Source organism: Pelodiscus sinensis, chromosome 29, assembly GCF_052426305.1.
Source record: "Pelodiscus sinensis isolate ZL-2025 chromosome 29, ASM5242630v1, whole genome shotgun sequence".
In the NCBI taxonomy this organism is placed as follows: Eukaryota; Metazoa; Chordata; order Testudines; family Trionychidae; genus Pelodiscus; species Pelodiscus sinensis.
Window position 1 is genome coordinate 1,853,023 of NC_143080.1, and position 21,963 is coordinate 1,874,985.

A 21,963-nucleotide genomic window follows, 5' to 3' on the forward strand; every position below is an offset into this window, starting at 1 on the left:
GGAGGGGGGGGGGATTTTTATTTTTTTTAAAGGTACGCAGTGCTCCCCCCCTCCCCCATTGCACTTAGAGGGAGTGGGAACTGGCAGGAAGAGGGGTCGACTCCAAAGGTCATGTCCGCCACCTGTAGAACGGAAAGGTAAGAGAAGCCTTTGACGGAATTGAGGGGGGACAGGCCGGGCGCGTGGGGGGTGGGGGGAGTGAACGGGGACGATCCTTTCCTTTGCAAGGTCGGAAGGGGTCAAAACAGGGGCTGCGAGACAGGGGATTAAGGCTGCGTGTGGAAGGCTTTTCTCCTGGCAGGTGTTTCCCCCCCCCCCCGCCCCCCAACCCTCTCCTTTTACGCGCCTTCCCTCCGAGCCTTTTTGATCGTCCTCCTGAGCGCCAGCCCCTCTCCCTTTGGCTCCCCTTTTCTTGTACAATCTAAATAAACAGCGGACAGTCGAAAGGGACAGAAGCGGAGGTGGAGGCGGTTTGCCCCCTTTGAAATGGAGAGAGAGAATGTTAAAGGGGGAAGATTTGTCTTTCTAAACTTCCGAACCGCGAGACGTTTTTACGATCGGAATCGAAAGTGTGAAAAACTGCGTGCGTGCGTGTGTGTGTGTGTGTGTGTGTGATGAGAGGGGGAGTGAAGGGTGTGTGTGTGTGTGTGTGTGTGTGTGTGTGTGTGTGTGTGTGTGATGAGAGGGGGAGTGAAGGTTGTGTGTGTGTGTGTGTGTGTGTATGTATGGGGGGGCAAGACGGGGAGCGAAGGGCACTATCTTGTTCTTCTTAATTCGAGATCTGAAGCTGCGATGGGAGACTTCTGGAAGAAAAAAAACCATGTCTGGCAAACACTAGAGGTGCTGGTGCAGCTACAGCCCTATTGCAAAGACAAATGAAAAGGGCGATGTCTTGGGGAGGGCGTTGTAAGGGAGGGAGTTATGAATCCAGATTAGGCCCTACCACCTAGTTGTTGATTGGTACGGGGTAGGAGTCACCGGTGTTGGTTAGGGTATTACTGGTGTCGCTTCTGTTCCGACTTTGGGGAGAATTGGTTGATTGTAGCGGCACCAGTCTTTACGGGGTTCGAGAAGCTTTGATTCGGATTCTAATTTTTAGCGCTCGCTGTTCTGGAAGGCGGTCTACTTCGGAGTCACTCTCCGTTCCCACGGCGTCGGTGCCTTTAGGCAGACTTTTGGACCTCCTTGTGCTGTGTAGGAAAGGCATGATAAAGCGACCCCCCCCCCCCCAATATCCCTGAGATCTGCTTGATTCGCAAGAAACTTTTTGTGGGTGTTAGGGGATTGCAAAGCGTCCGTTTGGCTAGTTCTCGTTCAGAAGTGGTCTCGATTATATGCGATCTGACCAGAGATACAGTCGATTCACCTTTAAGCAGCTAGAAAGTCTTAACGCTTGAGGTGTCCCGAACAAGCGGTGTTCATTCATCCTGTGTCCTAGGAAGGTCTTTAAAAAAAATCAGCGATCTTTGAAATACACTTCGATTTGAGGGGAGGGGGAAAACAATTTTTCCAGCCCATGAAGGGGGAAATGTAGCGTTTTTATGGCAGCGTTTGTGAGCGTGGAGCTTAAATATGATTAAATCGGAGATGTTCGAACAAAAACGTGTTGCTCCCTTCTGATTTTTTTTGAGGAGGGGCGAGGAACCTGGGAAGTGTAGGGGTAGAAGACAATGGTCTACTTTTAATCTCTGGGGTTACTGTAATTTTAAAGGAAGTCTCAACATGATGCTATTCTCATTCGTTCCGAATGAAGGTTCATTAGCTAGACAGTATGAATATTTTATTGCTATCGGAAATGAAACTCCTTTGATCTTTTTCTCGGGTTATAAAAAGAATTGCCTGACATAAAAAAAAGAGCATGTCCCATCTGCCTTTCCATTCTGCTTTTATTTTCATTTGTTTCTCTCTCCCCCCCTCCCCCAGTTTGCAACAAAAAAACTTTGGATGACCTACAGAAACTAAAAAAATAAAAATTAAAAAATCCTGCAATATTTGTCCCTGTTGATCAGTGAAGGGTATTGAAAACATCACGTTTGGAGTGAAGATGAATTAGCACATTTAAATTCGAAATGAATTTGATAATTTGGAACTTGTATAGTTCAGGACTAATTTTCTTGGCTCATAATTCTAAACTAATGTTCAGTGAAGAAGTAGGCAAGTTCTGCATGACTTACCTAGCCTAACCATCACCTACACTGTATTTCGAATGGGTGAATTTCATTTGTGTGTGTGTGTGTTTCCTCTGGAAAGAGAAAGTTCTAACCCTATTTATCCATAGATCAATTCTGTTAGCATCAAAGCTTTTGGTATAAAAATAATACTACATTAAATCGAAGAGAATGGTTACTGATCAGTGAAGTTAGAAGATTTCTGACCAAGAAAGATGCATCTGTCTTCTATATGTACCCTGTAGATCCGAATTTGTGTAAAGGAAGTTGTGTCACAAATTCGTATCTAGGGGAATATGTAGTTGACACAAACACTACAGTCATTCTCCCTGAAGAAAAAAAAACTAAATAAAAGGATGAAAAGAAGCATTGACTAGAAGATCTTTTTATAACCGAAAAGGAATATTTGGGTATTTACCTAAACTCCCAAATCACGTACTTCTGTGATAAACTTTATGGCCTCGTTGTCATAAAAATCTAATCTACAAATGGGCATCAGAAATTCAGGAGGACAAAAAACTGTTGCCTTAATCGGTATAATTGCTTAAATTACACACGGTATAAATAACCCAGCCCTGTTTCCTGATTTTTATGAAGGAATTATTACGTGCTTCGATTTTAAACACTCGTCCAAGTGTTGCTTCTGTAATCACGTTTATTACAACGGAGGAGAAGGGAGGACCGCTTAGACTCGTTAATTTTATCTTTAATTGTCCATAAAGCCCTTTATTTCGTGTTCGGAGGAAGGACTCTCTCCCACCCATGGCTGGCAAACGCTCAATCGACTCCCGGAGCTAAATGTGATTTAGGAGGCTGTGTACCCCGAATTAGCTGATGGATTTTCTATCGATCCAAAACCAGCCCAATTTATCTCTGCCAGCATCTCCGCGTCCACTCGCTACTCTACCCTCTTCACATCACCTACATTAAGAACGAAATGTAAACACCAGCCAGAGGGACCCCAGTGTATCATCTGCCAGGGCGTTCATTTTGATCCGGAGCGGATTTCTCCCCCTCCTTCAAATTACTGAACATAATTCCGCCCTCCCCCCGCACCGCACTCGTACACACAACGAAGCCAAGACACACCTCCCAAAGGGAGTGGGGTTGCTTATCACTGGGGGTTAAGTGGATAGCACAGCGATGGGCTAAGCGGGGTAAGTAATATTGTGGAGGGGCAGGAAATTTCACCCCGGCTGGAAATATGTAAATATTGGCGATTAAAAAAAAATCCAAGAGGCGTCAGCGACCTGCTGTCTGAGCATAGTTCCTTATCCGGGAATCGCTAGCCTCCCCGCCATTGGCCGCCGCTGTCACATGGACTCCTAACTTTGTTCACTTGACAGTATGTAGGAGGGTTTAGGGAACAGGAAAACGAGGAGGGGGGGAGAGGAATAAATTTTAGTATTTTTGGGGGTGTGTGCGCGTGCAATTCAAAGAAATTAATGGCCATGAGCTCGTTTTTGATCAACTCCAACTATGTGGATCCCAAATTCCCACCCTGCGAAGAGTATTCTCAGAACGATTACCTTCCCAATCCCTCTCCGGAATATTACCGCAGCCAGAGGCGAGAAAGCACTTTCCAACATGAGGCGATGTACCAGCCGCGGTCAGCTTGCAACGAGCAGCCCTACCCGGTGTGTCGGAGCTCCGGCCAACAGCCAGCGGTGCTGTCCCCCCGGGGTCACGTCCATCCTTCGGCCGGACTTCAGAGCCACCTCTCAGAACCAGATCTCTGTGAGTCGGTCACCCCCAGCCCTCCACCCTCGTGTAGCCAAAACTCTCTGAACCAAAGCCCATCTCATTCTTGCAAAGAGCCAGTAGTTTATCCCTGGATGAAAAAAGTCCATGTAAGCACGGGTAAGTGAACTAAAGTGGCTTTTGCTTTATAGTAACTAGCACCTCCGAGTCTTGTAGAAAGCCAATTGCACCCGTTGTAAAATAACCATGCGTGGAGATTTACGATCGCCTGTTTGCAGAGCAGTATAATTACATCCTCCATAAATTTTTATGGCTCTACTTGGCCAAGTGCCTTTGAAGTCTGTGTTACCATCCTCCTCCGATTTCTTGCAGGCTACTTTTTTATGGCTGCTGAATCTTCCTACGTTAAGTTTTATGCTTTTGTAATTTGTATTTAAGTGGTGGGTTGAGTAAACTTTTACTATTTCTCTCTCTTGCACTCTCTCTCTTTCTCTTTCTTTTTGACGTATTGTTTAGAATGGGAGAGTATATATGCAGGGGGAGAATTTTATAGATTTAAAGAAGCCATAGGTGGCGTATGTATATAATCTTTAGTTGCGCTATCTGTACTATCCAGAAGAAGCTGTACAATATGTCTAGGGAACTTTAAATGCATTTAGACCTGAAAGTCCAGGAATCGGGATGGAGTGAGAGGGTTGGAGATGGGTTAAGGGTACATTTTTGGAAGATCCTGCTTCATCCTTCTGCCTCGAGTAGCCTCCCAGCAAACCAGTGTGTGACACTTAAAAAAAAGTAATTCTTTCCCCCCCCCCTCTCTTCTCTCCCACCCCCTCCCCTTTGTGTTTGCTCAGTAAACTCCAGTTGCGCAGGTGGGGAACCGAAACGCTCCCGGACAGCTTATACCAGGCAGCAAGTCCTGGAACTGGAGAAAGAATTTCACTACAATCGCTACCTCACGCGGAGGCGCCGCGTGGAGATCGCCCACGCTCTATGCCTGTCCGAGCGCCAGATCAAAATCTGGTTCCAGAACAGGAGGATGAAATGGAAAAAAGACCATAAATTACCAAATACCAAGATCAGGTCTAATGCAGCCAACTCTGCTGGAAGTCTGCAGATACCAGGGGGCTCTCAGAACCGAGCCCATGTACCAACTACCGGCCTATAACTGTGGTGTGTGTGTGTGTGTGTGTCTGTGCGTTTGTGTGTATGTGTGTAGGAGACACAAGCTACTTTTTATATGGTGCAAAAGGGGGCATCCTTTTTATTTATAGAACAGGAGGGGGGACTCAGCTGCAAAACAAACGGAAGCCAGAGACATGCGGTGGAAATAGCCGTGTTCAAATTTGGCTAAAATCCTTGTTTCATCTTGAATCACGCCAAAACTCTGCCCCAATGTGTCATGTTTACTACCCCGTACAAAGGATGGCCCTTATGCTGGCGATTACCTCGACAACCTGTGCTCGCTTTAATAAATGAGGCGCAGTGTCTTCAAGACGAACTGATTTTTTTTTTTTTTTTTTTTGCTGCCTCCCAGCCACAAAGCGAAAGTTTCTATTCAGCTCTCCAAGGGCACAGCAGCTCTGGCGCTGTACGGCAGCCCTACAGACCAAAAACAAACAAACAAGCCGGCGTCCACCGCTGCTCTAGCGTGAGGACCGAGGAGAAGGAAAAGGTGTTGCACATGGTCCTGAGCAGGAGAGAGAAGGGACTGGCACAATTTTAAACCAACCGAGTGACATTTGGGAGGTGGGAGTGGGGAAGGGGACCAACATCAGGGAGGCTGATGTAAGAAACCCCCTGCCATTTTTTAGTCCAGCGGGTTAATTACCTCACTTGTAAATGTGGGGCGAGAGAGGGGGACGTATTTAGTTTAGAAACTTGATGATCAAATAATGCTACCTGAATGTAAATGTTCATCAAAGGGAGTGGGTGAAAGAGAGGGCTCTTTGTTAAAAAAAAATGCTTCTCCAATAAGACTCAATCCATTTTTGTCCTCAGACTGTGAATCAAAAAGGCAAGGTAGGAATCTCCTTCTCTCTTAGATGCAAAAGGGCATATGAAATTCGTACAAATTTATATATATCTATATATTTTCTTTTCGTGTTCTATAGTACTTGACATTCCGAGCTGATGTGATTTCAAAGAACTTTTGGAATCTTCGTCCCCCCCCCTTCGTCCAGTGGAATTACCTCCCATTGTTCTTTGTGCTATTCATGCTCACTTTGTACATAGCAGAACAAAAGCAAATGGAAATAAAATGTTCGTGGCGACTATAAACGGTGTGTGTTCAAAATAGATTTTTTTGTAAACAACAACAACAACAACAAAAAAGCACGTGTGTTATTTGATGGTGATTTCTGTCAGTGACCCCCTCGTTCATGAAAACAGAACATGTTTGACTCTAGGATAGCTCAGCCTTAAGTACAGCGAAGCCTTACATATTATGATTTATTTATTCTAAGCACATATGAAAATGTCTGGTGTGTGGTGTGTTCACAAACTGGTTTTAACTGTGTGGGTCATTAAAGCTCCACTGTGTATTAAAGAACGAAAGCAGCAATGTATTTCTCAGGAACTGCTTCCTCCTTTTTAAAAATCTCCTTCTGCAAGGTACTTAATACAGTAATGAGTGTAATTTTTGCACAGATGTTTCTCGGTGTTCGCAGGTTTTCTGTGTATTTTTATATTACAAAGGAGCTGGCTCTGCAATAGCTCAAACTCTGACAAGCAAATAGATAATCAAGAAGACAAATGGCTTCTTTTGTGAGTCACAGCTCTTGTATTAATTTTCATTTTCTTGCTCATAGAAAGTATCGAAAATACTTTTCGGGGCGAAATAACATTCCAGTTCTAAGTTACCATTAAAAGGGGGGGGGGGGGCGGACGGACAGGAGGCCTCTAGATCATAGAAAGAAAATCATAGTTTTTAGATGCATTCCCTATGAGAAAATGGGTTTTGTATATTTGTGAGAATTTATGAATTTCTCTTAGGCTCTCAGTAATGATTAAAACACCCCACAAAGAACAAAATAGAACAAAGACCTGGCTTAGAATATTTAAAGTGGCCATTTCGGTGCTGAAGGTCCTAAGCATTTTAACTCCGACCCCACGCTTCAACTGTGTTCAAAAGTTGTTCTTGTCTCCATAAATCGTCCGTAATGTCTTATCCTATTGACTTTTTAACAGTTTGTAAGAAATATTTATATGGTCATGTGATACCGAGCCGCTACACGTCTTGTCCTGGAAAAATGGAGTTGTGTATGTGTTTGATTAACTTTTGCCCTTTTAAAGGCAAAAAGAGGAAACCTTCAGAGTTTTTATTTCGATGAGGGGTGGTGAGGACTGTATTTATTTTGATGGCTGTTTCTCCCCCCCTTTGATCTGCATGCTATGTAGAGGCGATGTAATTTTCAAATGGAGGCTATGCTTTTAAGGGTACCAAAACGGGTCTTAAAAAGCATATGTTGATAGGAATGCAACTTCTATAGAACAAATTCAAAGCTGGAAAGTATGAATAGAATTGAAGGGGGGAGAAAAGAAGACTTCTATAGGACCTAAAAGTTCACAGCCATTATAAGGAGACAGAAGCCAAGAAAAATGCGAGAATTATACAGAAAATCATTAATCACTTCTTTTCTTTAAATACTTATCCTTTGCCCATTGTTATTCAACAGCAAATCTCCGCAGACCGTCTGTTGGGAAAAAAGTACCCGGAGTCCTACAAAAATCTTCACGGGGAATAATAACAATAAAAAAATCTGGATCATAAAGTTGAAAACTTTTTTCTTTTTTTTGGAAAACAAAACGGAACAAACAACAACTCTCCCGCTTGGGAAGAATCCACCCAAACCATGAATACCGTCTATGGGGCGTTGAAGAAAGGATGTGGGAATGCACAAGGTAAAAGAACCGACTGTTTGGCATGCATTTTGGATCGTTTTATTGCCTTCTTTTCAAGAGAAAGTTTGGGGGGGGGGGACACTTGAATCCTTTACGGGATTTTCTTCGGGTTCTTCGTTTTATGTTGGCTGAGAGGGAGGGAGAAAAGAAAGATACCAAGCGGATTACATATAAAGGGGAAGGCTAAAACCCCTTGATTTTTGCATTTTATGGTGTGACTCCCTCACGGCCTGGCTTTGCAAGAACCATTCTTTTATCTGATGTAACACAGAGGAAAAGCGGGGAGCTAAGAAATTAACCTTTTTGTGACCAAAAGCAGCCTCGCTCTTTCAAAGTATATTCTATTTTGCCTCACCGACGCTGTGAAGCCGAAATTAAAGGGCTTTGTACAAAAGTCACGTGAGAGTAGGGACCGATCCGCCTGGTGGATTGTTTCTTTTTTTGCTGTCAGCGTGTGTGTCAGAGGTGTTCCTTTGAGCAGTGCCAGGGCAGTCAGACTTGGGGGATCTGGCTTCTGGAGCAACTAGCTGTTTTGTGGAAGGGTTGGGCCTTTCTAGAGCGTGTTTGGGGGATTCGTGCGGGTCTGCTGCTGGTTTCGAGACTTTCTGCATTTCCCCCCCTTCTTTCTGGGGAGGCTGAAAGGCAAAATAAACAAATAAATTGAGGCGAAATTCTGAGCTGCCCAGCAAGGAGCGCGCATTCGGGTTCACTCAGAGGACACGTTTTCTGACCGATTAGCTCAGTATTATAGCCCGGGAGTGACCTCTCGAACCCCTTGACCTTTTCAAGACTGGACATTGTGCCGTGGAACATGTCCAGGGCTGGGCTGGACGGGGCGCAGGCAAACTTTGCCCGCCGGAAAGAATCTTTTCAGCCGCAGCGCGGTTCGGGGAACGCGGAGGGGGGGGGGGAGCTGCCCACGGAGGATTCGGAGTTCTGGCTGGGGTGGGGTGGTCCCGAGACGTTGTGCAGCTTCTTGGCTGTGGGTGTCATCATAACGCACCGAGGCGGCCCTAGGAAAAAGACAAAGAGAGCCGGGAAAACCTGCGCCCAGGGCAGAGGGAGAGAGGTGCGGGCTGGCTTTTCACCTTGGGCTAGTTTGGTTTTCTCTCCGGAGGGCTTTCCATAAAGGACCCCACAATTACCCCCTCTCGCTTTTCCAAAAACCCAACCCCTCAGTTAGCCTTCTCCTTTCCGGGAAATCCTTTGTGTCTGAACTCCCCCCCCCCCTTCCCCGCTTAGCCCACTACAATCTCGAAAGCCCTTCACGGCTTGTGATATTTGGTAATGCAATCAGGCATTTCTTTTTTGGTGGTATTTGGGGGGGGGAAGCAGGAGGGCAGGCGGGAAAGATGGGGGGTGCATGCTGTTGAAACCACCTCGCTTCTGTTCAAATCGCGGCCCGCTGTGTCATGCAAAGCTTTAGTCCTTATAGCGGGGAAGTATTGACCAGCAGCGTTTACATGGGCCGCTCCCGGATTCTTTGAACGGCAAAGGCTGAAAAACATCGAGTCTGCAGCAGGGTTCTGGCGGAGTGACCGGGCGCTTGGTAGCCATCTCTCATCCTCGCTGGCCTCCTTAGTTCATGGGACTCCCCCCTTACCTTTGTTCATATCAGTGACTTTTCGGGGCGACTCCGCTTCGTAGCGGTGTAAGGGGCATTGCGGGAAGCAAAGCCGGAGGCATCCCCTTTCCTAATAACTATGCATGAAGCCCACACGCGCAGGCGTCTGTGGGCGCACCCCAAAAGACACCTGATTTTTCCACGCAGAGCGCTGAGGTTTTGCTTTCCAGACCTCGTTCCTGAAGGAGGCCCTCACATATTTGTAATTAGTGTGAGACAGAAAGGTTTGTTATTGGAAACAGGCCCTTTCTTCCCCGCGCACCTCTTTGTTCTGTCCGCCAGCACTGTGATCCGAAGCCGGATTCGCAGCAAACCAACTGGAGTGGCATTTTCTAATCGCCGCTACGATTTATTTATGGGGGGAGGGTAGGGAGAGGACAACACGCGAGATTGTCTCTGTATAATATCAATATATTGGGAGGAAAGAAAGTATATGAAACTGCTTCCTCCCCACGGAATAGAGCTAGATCATTAGGTGTAATCGCACCTTGTGGCAGTTTTGGGTTCCCTTTGAGCGCTTCTCTTTGAGTAAGGATCGAGCCGGGGCGTGCAGTTTGGGCGCTTCGCAGCTCGCGTAGCTTCCCTCTGACAGATTTATGATCCCCAATAAAAACGGCGTGTTTGAATTCGTAAATCAATCTCCCTTCCCCACTATATAAACGTTCATTTTATCTCGAGGAAGAAAGCTGCTTTGATGATCGCACCTCGGAGCTGGAGGGTGCTGTTTATGGCCACAGTCCCTATTCTTTGAACTTTTAGCGAAAGTTGCTCTTCTTTAAGAAAAATGCAGCCGTGTTTTTTCTTTCTTTTTTTGTTTGTTTGTTTGCTTATTTGGTGGGGCTAGCAAGCAAAATCCGGATGGGGGACAGTTTGCTTTTTTGAGGGGAGGGGAAGGGTCTTTTCTGGAGGAAAATATGTGGCTTTGCAATTTGCCTCTTCCTGGGGAGGTCCCAGACTGAAAAAATCATCTCATTCTACGCATAAAGGAAATTTGTTTTATTAGATAACGGCTCCTCTATCAACATACGGCACAGAACGCGTTTAACCCTATCCCCCCGAATAAACTCTATTTCCCCCTTTGCTGTGTTTCCCCCTCTCTGTCTTACACCTTTACCCAGAATTTTTAACTCTTTCCCACGACAAGATCCATCCTTTAAAAAACAAACCCATGTCAGGCAAATTGCTTCATTTTTAATTTTTTTTGCCGAGCTTAAAATGGTTTTTTCCTCTCTATCCCAGCCGCGTCGAGATTCCGCCTGGGTTGCACGCTGAGTATGAACGTTCTGCTTTTCCTGGAAGTGGATGATTAAACTCAGGACAACCCGGGCTAAATCTCCAGGCTTGTCTCGATTTTACATATCTTTATACGGATTCCGAAGCTTGCAAAACCAGAGCTTCGCAGCCAAACCGCTTTTCGCTTTGCTCCCGGGTCGGGCTCACACCTCGCTATTGCTTTCCACTGGGCGGTCTATCCATTCTATTGTGTGGGTCCGGCATCCTTAGCACCTGAGAAATGAGGGCTCCTCAGTTAGATCTGCAAAGAGCTTCGGTTACTTACGGGGCGTAAAGAAACCCGGGGTCACAGCGCTGCCTTTCAAGTCGGCCCACGCGTGTGCGTGTGTTTATGTCAACATATGCAAGTGTTCGGATACATACAGACGCGAGCGCATTGTTCTGTGGCAGTGAGGCATTGCCTACTTGGGATTTGCTGTTCCAGGGACAGCTTCTTGTACATTCACTGTAACCCGCTTCCTTTGCTGGCCAGCCCCTCCGCTTTGGGCTGGCGGAGTTTTGGGGAAACTCCGAGACCAAACCTGACTTAGCAGCTCCGCGAAAACTCCCCAAACAATCACCGCAGAAGCCACAAACTCCAGCCCTAATGGGAAATTCTATAACAATAAAAACTTCATCTGTGAGCATAAATATTTTCCGCTGGCTTTGGAGCCTAACACAGTTGTTCTGTTGCGTGCCAGGCTGCAAGCAAATGACCGGGAGAGCCAGCAGGATGAGTCTAGTTGGGGAAAGAGGCAGCAGGGTTTGGGGAAAGTGTTTAAATATGGAAATTGTCTAAAGTGTCTCAACTTGGAGGAGAGTGGGGGGGGGGAGAGGTGCGACCCCAGCAGTGTGTCCTTTAACACACGCATGTGCATGGCAGGACGTTGTGCTGTGCACACACTCTCTGCTCTTCCACATGCCTGTGTAAGCATGCACATGTGTGTCTAGAAATAACTAGGTAGCCCGCGTACCTCGGTAGGTCTCGAATGCTACATTCCATTCTGAACTTATTTTTTTTGGGGGGGGGGAGGGAGAATGCTGCTATAGGGGAAGGTCACAGTGGTCCTTTGAGTATGAAACTGAGAGACCCCCTTCCCCCTTTCCAGATCACGTGATTCATTAAATAATTAATGCAGAGGTTGCAGAATAGATATGTATTCGTCAGGAGCATCGCAGACATGGTCTCCTTGTGTCTGACGTGAAATTCAACTGTCCTTTAAAAAACAAGCCTATAGCAGAGGGGGGGGAAAAGAGAGAGAGAAAGAGAGAGAGAGAGAGTGAGAGAGAGAGAGAGAGAGAGGACTGCAATAAAACAATTCTCAGGAAGACAGAAGCCACGCCGTGGGTTGGATTGTTGTGAGTAACAGGGGCTTCCCAATTCCTAGGGTGTCTATATGTCCATGTAAATTTATTGTTTGTTATTAATGTTATTGTCGTAAAATGTGACAAATAGCCGTCTTCATTTCCTCCCATTTCTCTTCACACGGCGGTATGTGTGTTTATACCCATCGAGGCATTCCATTGATATTTTTAGGAATATTCCTTCCCTCTCTCCTCCTCTCCCCCTCTCTTCTCACCACCTTTCTCCCTCTTTTCTAAAACCCCCTTTCTTGATTTATTACAATAAGCATGTCAGCGGCAGGGCGGCTGTGTGTGTGTGTGTGTGTGTGTGTGTTTGTGAGAGAGTTGTGTTGTTTATGGCGGTGTCCAAGATAAATCATTTCTCAAGTGAAAATGATGTGCAAGCGATGATATTTTAGAGCGAGGGTTTCTCTCTGCTCCACTCCCTGGAGTTGATTATTTCAGACGATTTACAGTAATAGATCAGCAGCTAATATGAAAGCTCTATAGCTGGGGGTCTTAAATTACAGCATCTGTGATTACCAATTAAGGAGAGATTTGTATAAATTTGGTAAACCGGGAACGCCTCATTGGCATATAAACCTAGTAAAAGACCAAGACCTTAATATCAACATCACAGCATCACTTTCCGAGCGATTCCTCATTTTTCACCCTCAAGTCCCCTCTTTATTGCACTATCAACACAGTCTGGGGAGGTGTCTTGATGTTTGTTGGAGGCTTTTTCCTTTATTTTGTTTTGGGTTTGGTTTTTCTTAAAAGCTGGATGTGTCCCATTATACGCCGGATGATCAGAAAAGCGAATAAATAATAACTACATTGGAAAAACGAAATCAAATTGCTGAGGAGAGTGGATCCGGAGCAGAGAGTTATGTTACTTTGTCCGTGCAGGGTAGAACAATAGGTGAGCTTCCTTTCCTCCCAAGCAAATCCTACGGGTTCTAAGGAAATGGTTCCCAAATCTGAGTATGAAACCCATGTATAATGACGAAAGACTGTTCACACAAGGAAGTGAACTCACCCCCAAATCAATCCTTTTATGCAAAGAGCAAATAATTTGCACGGCTTCATTCCTGCAAGATCTTGCTATGTAGGTAGGCAGGCAAAGAATGTTCTTATGATAAAAGTTCCAGAAGTTTAGGTAACAAAGGACCTTTTGGCTAGGAACTTCTGCGTTTAGACTGGTAGTAAATTAGGAGTAACCCTATTGAAGTCAATGGCACTAAACTGTGTACAGAACTTGGCCCTACATTCCCAAGGAAGAAAGCATAGCTTGCCAACAGATGTTAGCTTTTCACTGGCACTTGGTATGCATAATATATATGAACTATAATCATTAAATCCCTTTAAGAGCGCAGTACAGTTAAGACTTTGGGGGAGCAAGGTATTCTCCCCCAGAGCAGAATTGAAGGTGAAAGACGTCCTTAAAAAAAGCAAGCGTGAAAATGTGCATCCTTGGTAGAAAATGGAAGGTCAGGAATCAGCCACTTCTCATTTCCATTTTCAAACTTGACCAGCTAGGTTAAAACCGCGCGTGTTGGAAAGGCAGGCGGAAGTGGGAAATGGCATTTTAAATATGTAACAAGCTTGAACCCCGCAAGGAATCAGTAAAACCGGCAACCGGGCTGGAGATGAAACGTTCACACCGGATTCTCAAAAAGTGAATCCAGCCACATTTTCTGCACTTCCTTTAGCCCTCGCCAGCCACGTTTAACACCGTCGGGAGTGGTGATATTTAACTCTGTCTGCTAGGGTAAACCTTTATGTAGCAGAATTAGAGCAACTCGCCGGCTTTCATTAAATATTAAGGGAGATCCAGGGATGGCGAGCAAGCCAGCAATGTAGCATCACTCTCTGTCAAGCATATATTAATTTAAATCGTTGGCTTCAAATTGATTTTGACCACTTGTTTTCTAGGTTTGAGATTCTGAGCATGAAAGATTAGCCCGCTGAGAAAGGCTCCTGTAGTTACCAAGTTGGAAGGAGCGGAATTATTAATTTCGCTCTCATTATCATTATTATTACGACTCCTTTGCTGTCATTAATTCGCCATACAGTGCGCCAGGCAGAGGTGTATTAGGCGCATTAACAGGGGAATAAATCAATAACGGGGGAGGGGAGGATGTTACTCGGTTCTGGGAGAACTTAGGTGGCTGTAGGATTTTGAATCGGACCCGGTGGCAAAGATTGAAGCCCATTTTCCTATTCACCTGCCATCATAGGCTCTCCGGATCCCTTGCTGATAGATATCTGTATCTATAGCTCTCTATAGCCTTTTGATTGAAGGTGTGTGTGGTTGGGGGGGGGGGGTTCCCATTTCAGACCACACGACGTTTGTGCTTTGCCTGCTATCTAGTGTCTATGGAAAAGGGAGGTAGCTGAGAATTATGATATATCTGATGCAAAAAAAATATTTTTTTTTGCTTCAGATAAGCCTGCTTAGATCTGCAGATCTTACTCGCCTCTCCGCTTAAAGTCAACATCATGGGGTTCCCTCCCCTTCAAGAAGCTGTTTAAGTAACCAGGGAGCACGTTTCATCTGGCTCCTTCCTTCTGACTTTCTCCCTTCTCCCAGAAATCTGCACCCCTTGATATTGACCCAGGCCGGATTCATTCTACCTGGAACCATCTCCTAGGAACCGGCTCTGGGGTTTTCTCTCTCGTTCCTTCTGATAGCTACCGGTGACGTAACACAATGGAAAAGGGTTTGCATTTGGCTAGCCAAAGGAGGTTTCATTGTTCCCTTCGGCCAGTCAAACAATAACAGCGAACCCCCCTCTTACTCACTCATGTCCCTTCTAACTCCCTGCCCTACCTACCTCATTCACTCACCCACCCATATTCCCATTTGGGCTCATTATTGGTTTGTTTATCGATCAGGCACTATAATAATAACTTTGCTGATGACTTCTCTCCTACAGAGTAAAACAATGGGCAGATCGTTCATTTTTGTTGTTGCTATATTGCTTTTATTAACTCGGTTAAACTGAGTACACCAGAAAGCAGAGGTAGAATATTCTTCCTTGTGTTGTAGTTACAAGGGATATGAATAATATTCAAAAATACTCGAGGAGATATTGTTCTTGTCATTAAGACAGGTCGGCTTCGTTCATTTCTTTGCGAGACGCTGTTCTTGCCTGCCCCGTTTCAGAAAAGTTTGATCTACCAACATTAAGAATTAATATGGACCTGATCAAGAAGGCCCTTTTCTGCCATCACACCCACCCTCCCTTGTAGATACACTCACCATTCCTTTCAGAAGAGGAAGCTGTTAAAGTGGAAAATATAAATCCAGCGGCACCTTAGTTCATAATGTATTGACGGCTGCAAGAAAGTGTTATGTAAGATCAAAGAACTATGGAAAGATAGACCACTTTGGAAGTGCTATATAAGGAGACCATTAGCTAATACAGAATGGGTTACTATACCTCCAGTCAATACATAAGCCTGTCCATTCAATAGATGGGAATCTCAATATATGAACAATGCATTTCCAATATACAGTAGTACCACTCTTATTTCTTAAACGCTGTCCAATCTAGCTACCCAATTTCTGTTTTACAATAAGTAAGATTCAATAAATATTCGTGGGCAATACGTTTATTCCGACCGATCGTTTAAAAAACAAAGGGGCTTTTCAAAGGGATTTGATATTACAGCCCAGGAATTGTAAATACAAGATGACCATTGCTTGTTCAAATAATTGGTAGCTATTAGGGGGTAGCCTAGCCAAATCGAATGACTTCTTTTAAGAAAGAAAGAAAGAAAGAAAGAAAGAAAGAAAGAAAGAAAGAAAGAAAGAAAGAAAGAAAGAAAGAAAGAAAGAAAGAAAGAAAGAAAGAAAGAAAGAAAGAAAGAAAGAAAGACGCAGAAAAAAATTAACTTCTGAAATAAGTATATACTATACAGGCCTTAAAAACTACGGGTGATCACATCTCACTCCTGCTAATACATTTCTGTTCAAAAAGGGCTGGGAACGAGATTTATTTGGCACAAAGACAAAAGGGAAAGAACCCTTTGCTTTCTGTTCAAGAGGCAAAAGGTAGGAATAATGGTGGTGTCCTTTGAAGTGCCAGGGGTGGGGGTCGGTGGGGTGGGTTATCTGTTTTTGTTTATTGGGGGGGGAGCTAAGAACCACATTTCCACACTTGGCTGCGATTCACCAGATCAGGTGCTAGTTCAGGACAGTAGCACCGCACATCAGAAGGATTCGGTTCCTTTTGGTTTAAAGCTGAAGGGGGTTTAAAACCAGACCCCCCCCCCCCCAGTGTCTCTGCGCCTTCTGGAAAGGGGCGTGCAGCAGAATCGGGGCCCGGCAGAGCGCGTTTTCGGGAGGTTTCCGCGCTTTTCTTCCGCCCGGGCAGTCCCTTTGGAAGGGAGAGAGGGCTTACATAAAGAATTGTTACTCGATCACCGAGAATATATCTCTCTATATTGGTTAAATCCAATACACAGGCCATCAGCCCTTGTTGGCGGAAGCATGTAGGGATCGGGAGAGAAAGCAAAGCAAACACACAAAAAGCCAGAGCTCAGGGCTCTGGCTGGCACACGCACATGGGCAGCGGCTGCCAGCTCCCAGACAGCCGTTTCTGCAGACAGTCAAGTGGCCAGCTGTGCCAGGACATTTTCACGGGCAACGTTTGTCCTCTCTCGAAAGCCACCCCGCTCTCCTCGCTTCCCACTGACTCGTTGCCGGTGGATGGCTTCCCATTGGGTTGCGGGGACCTATTCCAGTGATAGCGGGGTCAGAACCTACATGGTGAAACCCAAACACAAGACACTCGGTAAGGCGAATTCCTCCTCCCATCCCCCCCTTTCAGCGGGCCAGAGCCCAGGCTGCTGAAAACCTCTCCCCCGCGCAGATACATTTTTGTTCCGTTTCAGGCCAGTTTAAACCCTACACCAGAGCGCGTCCTGCTACTTCTCAACCTCTTACCTCTGTGCTCAAACTCAAGCGCCTGACAGGCTAAGTGCCACTCACCAGCAGTTAAAAGACCCGCAATCACACATCTCTATTTTTTTTAAACGCGCAGTGTAGGGGCTTAACTTTTTTTTTTTTGTAATGAGACATATGGAACCAATTTTGAATCTTGACATTGAAGGCCGGCCAGTGCCTCGTGGCCTCCAAACCCAGACTCCATTTGGTGCGCGGCTATCCCGCGCCTCTTGTCCCTCCGCGCTAGGCCCCTCTTGCGACATTTTAAGTCTTTATAAAGGGAAATCGCTTTTTTCAGAGAGGTGTCAGGGATTCCCCCCCTCCTCTGGGGGGGGTAAGGACAGGACCCCCCTCTCCCAGTATCTCTGCGCCTTCTGGAAAGGGGCGTGCAGCAGAATCGGGGCCCGGCAGAACGCGCTTTCGGGAGGTTTCCGCGCTTTTCTTCCGCCCGGGCAGTCCAGTTCGAAAGGAGTGAGTCCAAAAATCAAAGTATCTTTGGGGGCTGGGAGCGGGTGGGGGAGCCGCGAGAAGGGAGGGAGAGAAATCCGCCCGGCAAAGCAAAATCCACTGGGGTCCCATCGAGGAGTTTCTTTTCTATTCTTTAATTTGCTTGCTTCCGTTGCAGCAGCCGCCCCTCACCGCCCCTTCTCTCCTTCTTCCTTGAAGTCCTTGGTGGAGAACGAACACAGGTAAGGGGGGCGGGGAGGGGGGGGGGAGAAATTGTTGCAACTTTGCCTTCTCGTACTCTGTGAATTCCAGCGCTCTGAGATATCATTAATTGCTCCCAAAGCTTTGACAAGCTAGAGACCCCTCCATTGGTCAACGCGAACTATAGCTGCCTTTCCCTATATCAAATTAAGACGGATCTCTCCGAAACAGAGCCAGGGAAGATAAAGACACAACCTTGTCGCCCCCCCCCCCCCGCAAAAAAAGAAACCCACTCCGTGTTTCATACCTAGACGAGATACAGAAATTTTCTTTAAAGTGCTTGGTTCCCAGCTAGGTTTCCCTGGGACACATTTGTTAAAGCATTAGCACCTCTCCGCCGTTTGAAACAGAAACTACAAACGCTGCTTTGGAAAAGCGGGGTGTTAAACTGATGAATGCATGTGAGCGTGATTTATGGCCCACCGAAGTTTTGTTTACTTGGAGCAACTCGTAATTATAAGACTTTTCCTGGAAGCTCAAGTCTTCTAAAAGTTCCACTATGCTGAGAGTGGATTCTTCCCCCCACCCCCATCAAATTCTGCTCTGATTTGCCAGATGTGATTAACAAACATCTGGCTAGTATACTTGTTTTTCCCGTCAGCGGACCCATTTATTTTGGTGGGATGGGTAAGTATAAGATCCTTCAACATTTTGTGTAAGAACAGTGGTCTCTTTGGAATGCCACTAGTTAAAACCACTAGAGGAGTTTCAGATCTGTTTGGGGTTTTCGAAAAATCCACCCTAACGATTTATTTTTTTAAAATGTAATTTCTCCACGAAACCCAATTTTAAAAGGAGGGGCCTGAAAAGAAAACGATTCTCTTTGGAATATATGACAGAATATTTACAAGTGCTGTTTCATTGTTCACTCTGAGGGTCGGAGTCCGAAGAATTGGTCTCTTTGTTAAGGTCCGATGTTTATTTTACGAGGGAGTTGCAACAAAACGAAGCTTATGTGGAAGAGAGAAAGACAAATTTAATTACATTTCAGATTCATTTATTTTTAAAAAATGTGATCTCTGTTCAGTTTGGCTGGTTTTTGTTAGCATCCCTTTGTACTCTGATAATAACTCGGTTCCTGGGACAATTTGTTAGCTATAAAAATGCCCCCGTACATTGTAAACCCGGAAAAGTTTAGATTCAATGTCTAATATTTCCTGGGGCAAGCTAGGGTATATTGCCAGAGAGCTGCACAAGCGTCTGCTTTTTTTTCCCCTGAAAATTGCTTTGCATTAAATTTCCTCCGCTCCAGATTTATCTTTACTCGCCTCCAGCTAAACTTGAAATTCCTTTTTTAACCAAGCGCTTCTTGGTGTGCTGGCGAATAAAATCTGAGGAGAAGCCACAAAGCTCTAAATGACCGTAATTTAATTGATTTTATCATAAATCATCAACTTCATGAAGAGCCAAAGTTTTCATTGAAGTAAATTAATATTAATGGACGGTTTTTTGAGATTCCAGCTCTTCCTTTAGTTGGAAGATAGATAGATAGATAGATAGATAGATAGATAGATAGATAGATAGATAGATAGATAGATAGATAGATAGATAGATAGATAGATGGGTGTGTATGAGGATAAATAGATAGAGATATAGATAAGGATAGAGATTTGAGACTTGATTTGAGTCTCATTCCTCTCGCCAGACTCTTCACAAATTTGGGGGAATCTTATTTTTCTTGCCTTTGTAAGGATCAAATCTTAATTAGGCAACTCGGCAATTTTTAATCACAGAAATAGGGATCGGATGATTCTTGCTGGATGGTTGAAGACAAGTGTGTTTCTTCAGAGAGTCTTACTTAAAGCATGGTGTGTGTGTGTGTGTGTGTGTGTGTGTGTGTGTGTGTGTGTGTGTGAAAGAGAGAGAGAGAGAGAGGCACAGATATTATAGTATGATCTAGTGGCACTACATTTGTGTTAAACAGCCACGATAATGCTATTGTTGCATTCCACCTTTCAAGTGTTTGGATTCATTTCACTGCTAAGCAGGCATTAGCAGGAACAGATTTAAACACCAGACCACGAGCTTAAGTGCCGAGTTCCATCTAAGTACCCTCTACGAGAAGGACATTGGAACCGTGTGAAACAGTTCTGTCCCGAAGTCTTTCCCTTCGAATTAAAAATTAACTAGTGAACGAAAAGACTGCTATGGAGGCTAGCCTTTTGATATGTTGATGAGTATGACAGGCCAAAGACCCTAACAGTATCACAGTATTTTAGTCCCACCCGTGATCTGTATGGCTCACTGGCCATGCTCCGTTATGCATGTACATTAACACGTGCATGTGACTGTACACATCTACATGCTATGTGCATACGATGTGTGCTCAGCTAATGTATGTGTGGTATGTCATAAAACCACTATGTAATGAGTATGCAGAATGCGAATATATTCTCATCGTATCCAACTACGCAACATCTATAGAGTGCTCCGTAGGTCGGTGTGTTTGATCTAGTGTATTTGTAGGATACAATAAATGAATTATACCATGACATCGCAAAAGGAGAAAATATTCTCCTTGTATCTAGTTAGACAATAGGCTGCACGAACACGGAGAGCCCCAGAAATGTAACTCCTGCACAAAACCCTCCCCTCTTTTTTCCTCTCTCTCTAACATTCCTCCCTCGGAAATGGTTACGTCTCCGCATGTGACATCAAATTAAGGCAGGTAAAACAGAGCCGTTCTGCGTCCCTCCTCGCCCCACATCACCCTGTTTAAGTCAAAGGACTAGAACTGTAAAGTAACCGAATTGGGCTTCCTTTTGTAGCAGAAACTGCCAAGTCAGTCGCTCTGGGGTGCGATCCAGGAATCCTTTAAAGGCGGGGGGGGGGGGGGGAGAATCCTCATTTTCTCTCCAGATTGTTTTAAAGGGCCGTGAAATCCGGGGAGCCGGAGCTCATAGGGGCAGCCCATGTCGAACCCGCGCCTGGGAGCCCGCCGCGGCCTCAGTCCAGGTTTTAATTGTAAATCCACTGGGGGCAAGAGGCCGCGTGGGCGGTTACCTGCTCCCGCAGCCACGCCAGCCCGCAGGGTCTCTCTGGAGTCAAGCGCAGAAGCAGGTTAGCAGCAGCAGATTGAAAGGCGAGGTCTTCGGAGCTTGGAGTGCAGAAATCATACTCCTTTAGCCATTCCCTCCCTCCCTTCCTTCCTTCCTTCCTTCCTTCCTTCATTTCCTCCCTCTCTCCCTTCCCTCTCTCTTTCCTTCCTTCCTTCCTTCCCTTCTTTTCTCCCTCCCTTCCTTCTCTCTTTCCTTCCTTCCTTCCTTTTTTCCCTCCCTTCCTCTCTTCCCTCTCTCTTTCCTCCCTCTCCCCTCCTCTTCCTTCTCCTTCCTTCCTTCCTTCTTTTTCCCCTCTAGTTCCCTAGTTCCTTCCACCTCTTCTGGCTTTTGGGTCGGAGCTGAGACTCTGGAAGTGTGTGGTTGTGGCAAACACTTCGCACCTATGTTTTTTCCTCCTTCCGCTCGGAGGACTGAAAAAAAATCAACACACAACATCTGAGGGGACTAACTCGGGCAGGGGGGTAGAGGGACTGCTCTTGGTAACTCTTATTTAAGTTCAGAGAAGTCTTTGGAAAGGGGGAACCATGAGGGGGAGGAGGGAGGGGTCGTTGAACAATTCTGTATGAAACTGGTAAAAGGTTGACGTTTACCAGTCACGTGAGCGTATAATTCAAGTCATTATTTTGGCATTTAGAAGGAGGGGAGTGGGTGAGGGGACAGTTCTTCGGACTCTCTGGTCCCTGGCTTCCTAAATAGCTATTTACAGCACTCCGGTGCCGTTGCCCCTCCCCCACTCCGAAAGAAACCAAAATGACACTGTAGCAAAATGTATGGCCTGAACATTTTTGGCGAGCAAGAATGTACAGAAGAGGAGAGGACCTCAGGGGGTTGGGAACCTCCCTCTCCCCCTCGCCCCCCATCCAGCCAGGAATAGTGGGAGCCCGGGTTTTGTGGTTGTTTGGTATTTAGGAGGCAATTCCAAAGCACTTCCGTTGATTGATCATTAACCCGGTGAGTTATTACTCTTGTAAGCAAAGGTCACGAGGAGAAAGAGAGCTAATCTCTCAAAGACACCGCACACTCGGTTTCATTTTGATTTCTTATCCGGAGTTGGCTTCTGTGGAGAGAGAGAGAGATTGAGAAAGAGAGAGAGAGAGAGAGAGAGATTTTTTCGAGTCTACCTCATCCTTCCCTCTTCGACCTTAGCATTCGCACCCCTCATCTTCTTATGAGAGGTAGTGGGTGGTGGAAAGGCCTCCATAATTTGCCTATTGAAATCCTATTACAAAGTAA

The 21,963-nt window shown here is 45.5% G+C and overlaps 2 protein-coding genes across 3 annotated transcripts in view; both read left to right on the forward strand.

The window, feature by feature from the left end:
* HOXB5 (homeobox B5) overlaps nt 1–21,963 on the forward strand; it is a 44,306-nt gene that overhangs the window by 15,151 nt on the left and 7,192 nt on the right. The window contains exons 3-4 of the mRNA XM_075911276.2: nt 7,544–7,769; nt 17,589–17,652. The gene's annotated coding sequence lies outside the window, so the exon portion shown is untranslated. The remainder of the gene's footprint in view (nt 1–7,543; nt 7,770–17,588; nt 17,653–21,963) is intronic.
* The window catches only part of HOXB4 (homeobox B4), a 28,469-nt gene continuing 7,192 nt past the window's right edge, over nt 687–21,963 (forward strand). The window contains exons 1-4 of one of the 2 annotated variants that reach the window (XM_075911278.2): nt 687–4,028; nt 4,721–5,039; nt 7,544–7,769; nt 17,589–17,652. In XM_075911278.2, the coding sequence (XP_075767393.1) occupies nt 3,614–4,028; nt 4,721–5,034 (729 nt within the window). In that variant the 5' untranslated portion in view covers nt 687–3,613 and the 3' untranslated portion in view covers nt 5,035–5,039; nt 7,544–7,769; nt 17,589–17,652. Of the gene's footprint in view, nt 4,029–4,720; nt 7,770–17,588; nt 17,653–21,963 lie in introns of both variants that reach the window. The other variant, XM_075911277.2, reaches the window with a different exon arrangement.